Source organism: Corvus hawaiiensis, chromosome 6, assembly GCF_020740725.1.
Source record: "Corvus hawaiiensis isolate bCorHaw1 chromosome 6, bCorHaw1.pri.cur, whole genome shotgun sequence".
NCBI classification, from domain to species: Eukaryota; Metazoa; Chordata; class Aves; order Passeriformes; family Corvidae; genus Corvus; species Corvus hawaiiensis.
The window spans coordinates 64,857,104-64,861,187 of NC_063218.1; the positions used below are offsets into that span (position 1 = coordinate 64,857,104).

Here is a 4,084-nt window from a genome sequence, read left to right on the forward strand (position 1 = left end):
GCTGCTGGAAAAGGGGCTGGGAATGCTGGGGTGCGAGGGGGTCCTGCCTGCTTTGGGGACAGGGCGGGGCCAGGTAGGGCTCAGGTGGGTCACAGGTAGGGCATGAATGGGGCGCGGTGGGCGTGGGAACGGCGGGGCGGGGCATGAATGGGGCGCGGTGGGCGTGGGAACGGCGGGGCGGGGCATGAATGGAAAGGGGCGCGGTCTGCGCCCCGGTGGCGCGGGCTCCCATTGGCTGCGGCGCGTTGCCATGGCTACGGCGTCGCCCCGCCCGCCCCGCCGGGTCCCGGTCCCGGTGCGCGATGGGCAGCGGAGGCTCCTCGGGGCGCGGGGCCCGGCTGGCGGCCGCCGAGGGCCCCGACGGCGTCGAGCAGCGGCTGGAGGTGCGGGGCCGGCAGGTCCCGGCCGAGCTGTGGGCTCAGCAGGGGCTGCGGAAGCTCTACCTGAGCGACGCGGGGCTGCGCGAGGTCCCGGACGAGCTGGCGGAGCTGCAGCACCTGCGGACCCTCGCCCTGGACGGCAACGAGCTGATGGAGGTGCCCGAGGCCGTGTGCGACCTGCCCCGCCTGGCACACCTGTACCTGGGCCGCAACGGGCTGCAGGGGCTGCCGCCCGCCTTCGCCCAGCTCCAGAGCCTGCGCTGCCTCTGGATCGAGGGAAACTTCCTGGCGCACTTCCCCCGCGCCCTCCTGCAGCTGCCGGAGCTGCGCAGCCTCCAGCTGGGGGACAACCGGCTGTGCCGGCTGCCCGCGGCGCTGCCCCGCATGGGCGGCCTGCGGGGGCTCTGGCTCTACGGGAACCGCTTCCAGGAGTTCCCGCCCGTGCTGCTGCGCATGGATCACGTCCGCGTCCTCGACCTGGATCGCAACCGCATCGCCAGCTTCCCGGACCTCACCGGCCTCGCTTCCCTGCGCCTCCTGTCCTACGACCACAATCCCGTCCGGGAGCCGCCCTGTGTCGGGGATGAAGTGCAGCTGGTGGGGGACGGGGCGCAGGAATACATGGAAGCGCGGCAGGAGCGGCTGCAGAGTCTGCAGCGCCAGGAGGAGGAGGAGGAAGGGACCGAGGCCACCCCGGTATCCCCCGAGGATGGGCTGCAGGATGGGGAGGGGGAATTCGCGGCCCTGACGGGGTCTCCTGAGGAAACGTGAGCCGCTGTCCCCCTGAAGGGGTGCAGAGCCTCCACCTGCCTCCCAAGGAGTTCCCATCCAGGGCTGGGACCCTGGGAAAGGAGGAAGCTCAGCAGCCACAAAGGAAAACCGACGGTCTGAGGATCAGTGTCATTCAGCAAAGAGTTTTGCCCTGGATCTGCAGGGCCCCCAGCAGTGATCCCACCTACCCCAGGGTGCCTTGGGTTGGGATACAGCCCCCTGTCCTGAGAGGTGATCCCACACTGCCACCCCACAAGCACAGGGACATTCCCGCCCCTCCACCTCCAAAAAATCCTTTCCTCCTGTCCCTATGGGCAGCACAGGGAAACGCAATGCCGGTTGCATCCATTCCATGGGTCCCATCATCCTGAAGAGCTTCGAGGTTTGGGAACAAAGGCACGGACCCTGAGACCCTCATCCTGCTGCTGGAATTGGGCTGGGGGAGAGAATTTTCCACCAGGCTCCTCCTGGCCATGAGGTTTGGGAAGGAGCCGCTGGAAAATCCACCTGGGTCTAAGCACTGCCTGTCTCCAAGCTGGAAAGGGTTTTGCCTCCGTGGGAAGAGGAGGCTCATCCCTGGCACCGTCTGTCCCAAAACAGGTACCAGATCCAGGGCTGACCCCTTACCCTCCCTCTTCCTCTCTCCAAGTGCCTCTTGGACCAAGCTCAGGCAATAAAAAGCACAAATCCAAGGAATTCGGTGTGAGAGAAAGGTGACGGGGACCAGCCTCAGGGAAGGGTTCATTTGGGATCCCTAAAACCCAGCAGCACATCCTGGTGTGCGACCACCAGCTCCTCTTATTCTGGACATCCAAGGAATCCCGATTCCCTCCTCTCGTCCCCAAGCCGAGCCGGTGTGGTGGGAAGCTCGGGGCTCTGAGGTCTGGAGCTCGCTGGAGGTTTCAAACCACGCATCCGCTTTTAACGGCCCTGGATTTGGGTTTGGGGCTGGGAGGCAGCCAGAGCTGCTGCCACATCCGCTCCGGCACCGGCAGGGTGGATGCTGCCGGCTTTTCCCTCCGCTTCCTATTCCACAGCGGGAACCACGGCTATTTTGGACACGTGGAGCTTCCTCATCTGCAGGATGGGCAGGAGCTGTCGGTGCCAGCTCCTCCAGGGTAATTTCAGGGATTTGGGGCTCAGCAGGAGCTTGGAATCGGGTCTTCCCAGCAGGTCCAGACTGTCAATCCCTTTTCCCACCCAGGTACCCTTCACTGTGGGGCAGAGCATCCCAGGATCCCAGAACCCACCCCTGGAATTCTGGATGTCTCCCAGCCCTTCGTGCCATCGATCCAGGCGGCTGCTGCTTTATCTGGGAAGACACTGCTGCTAATTAGCAAGGAATTATCCATGATCCCGAGGATGCTGACCCTGGCAGAGACCCTCAGCATTCCAAGCCCAGGCTGCAGGCAAGATCCAATGCCGCCAGCTCCATGCAGATCCCTGCCAGCCCATTCATTCGGCAGGAACTGGGATGCAGGTGGCTCTGGATGCCACCAGCCTGTCCCCATGGCTGGGATCAGATCCAGGAGCTCTGACACCTGGGATAGGGGGGTCCTCCCTCCCTGCTTTTCCCAAGGAGCTGGGTCGGGATCCAGGCACCGGTGACGATCACGGTGACACTGGGACCAGGAGCTGCCGCAGTCAGTGGGAATCTGACAGATTCCGGCTCCGCTCGAGTATTTTGGGGCCGCTGGCACCGGCGAGTCCCCGCTCCCGGCAGTGCATCATCCATACGTCTGTCCCTATATATATCCCTGCCTCCTCTCCCGGCCCCGCGTGCGACGGTTTGTGGCCCCGCCGCAGCTGGGATCACGCTGCTATTTCCATCTGCTCCCGCTGCCTGCCAGCACAAAGCAACGGGATTGGGAATCGCTGCGGATCCGTGCAACAGAAGCGCCGGGATTGCTGCGCTTTCAAAGATTTGGGAGGATGAAAGGAGCCCGGCGTTGATGTAAGAGCCCAGGCAGAGCCAGGATCGGTGGCACCGATGCCATCGGCAGCTTGGCAATGCCAGAGTTCCCAGGTTTGGCTCAGCTGGAGCCGGAGTGGGTGCAGGTGGCGAGGGGACAGCCTTGTCCCCTGCTGCCACCTCCAACACTGCATCCCAGGGCCTGAAGGGTGGATCCAGAGGGATTTTATCCTGGGCTGGGAGGACACGGATGGCTCTCCTGCCGTCCCTGCGTTTGGAGTTTCATTTATTTATTCAAGACCAGCATTCGGTGAATTATTTAACAGGCACTGGAGCCTTCACAATGGCACCTGGACACAGGATAGGGTTCCCTGCCTCCTCCTTCCTTTTGGAGCCAAAATCCAGTCCCTATCCAGCACATCCCACCCCACGGAACCCGGCGCAGACCTGGATGGGATGGGAACTCACCTGGCTCCCAGCAGGCTGGGGGGGGTCATTGTTGTCCCTGAAGCCGCCACAGGGATCCCAATCCCGGCAGGATCCCAGAGTTTTGGGGGGATACTCAGTGCTGGATGGGATAATAGTGGGTGGATACTCAGGGTTGGGAGGGATAACGCTGGGAGAGATGCTTGGAGCTGGGAGGGGGATGCTCAGTGTCGGGGCAATGCCCACCCAGGTGTGGTGCCCCCATTCCCACCCCAGGATCCGGCCCCCGCCTTCCCCCGATCCCAGAGACGACTCACGCTGGCAGTTACTGACTGTCCTTTATTACTGAGAGCAGGGGCTGCCTCCAGAAAACGAGGGGCCCCGCTCCTCAAAAATAGGATTCTGCAAAGGAGACGCCCCGACCCGCGCGCCCCATCCTTGGCATCGCCAGCCGGGCACCCCCTGCTCCAGCCGCTCCTCAGCCGGGCCGGGCCGGGCTCTTTATTGGATTTTTGATCTTTTTCTTTTTCATGGATTTTTTTTGTCTTTTTTTGGTCTTTTTTTTTTTGTTTTTTTTTTGGTTTTTTTTTTTTTG

General features: G+C 62.8%; 1 protein-coding gene across 1 annotated transcript; it reads left to right on the forward strand.

Annotated features, from left to right (window-relative positions):
* The first annotated feature begins 302 nt into the window (after nucleotides 1–302).
* On the forward strand, nucleotides 303–1,979 carry LRRC10B (leucine rich repeat containing 10B). The gene is made up of 2 exons (XM_048306814.1): nucleotides 303–1,382; nucleotides 1,470–1,979. Exon 1 carries the CDS (start codon nucleotides 303–305, stop codon nucleotides 1,149–1,151), a length of 849 nt encoding a protein of 282 aa, XP_048162771.1. The 3' UTR covers nucleotides 1,152–1,382; nucleotides 1,470–1,979.
* Nucleotides 1,980–4,084: the final 2,105 nt, after the last annotated feature.

Excerpts from the sequence above, each read along its gene's own strand:
- LRRC10B (XM_048306814.1), top strand. The coding sequence starts at position 303 with ATGGGCAGCGGAGGCTCCTCGGGGCGCGGGGCCCGGCTGGCGGCCGCC.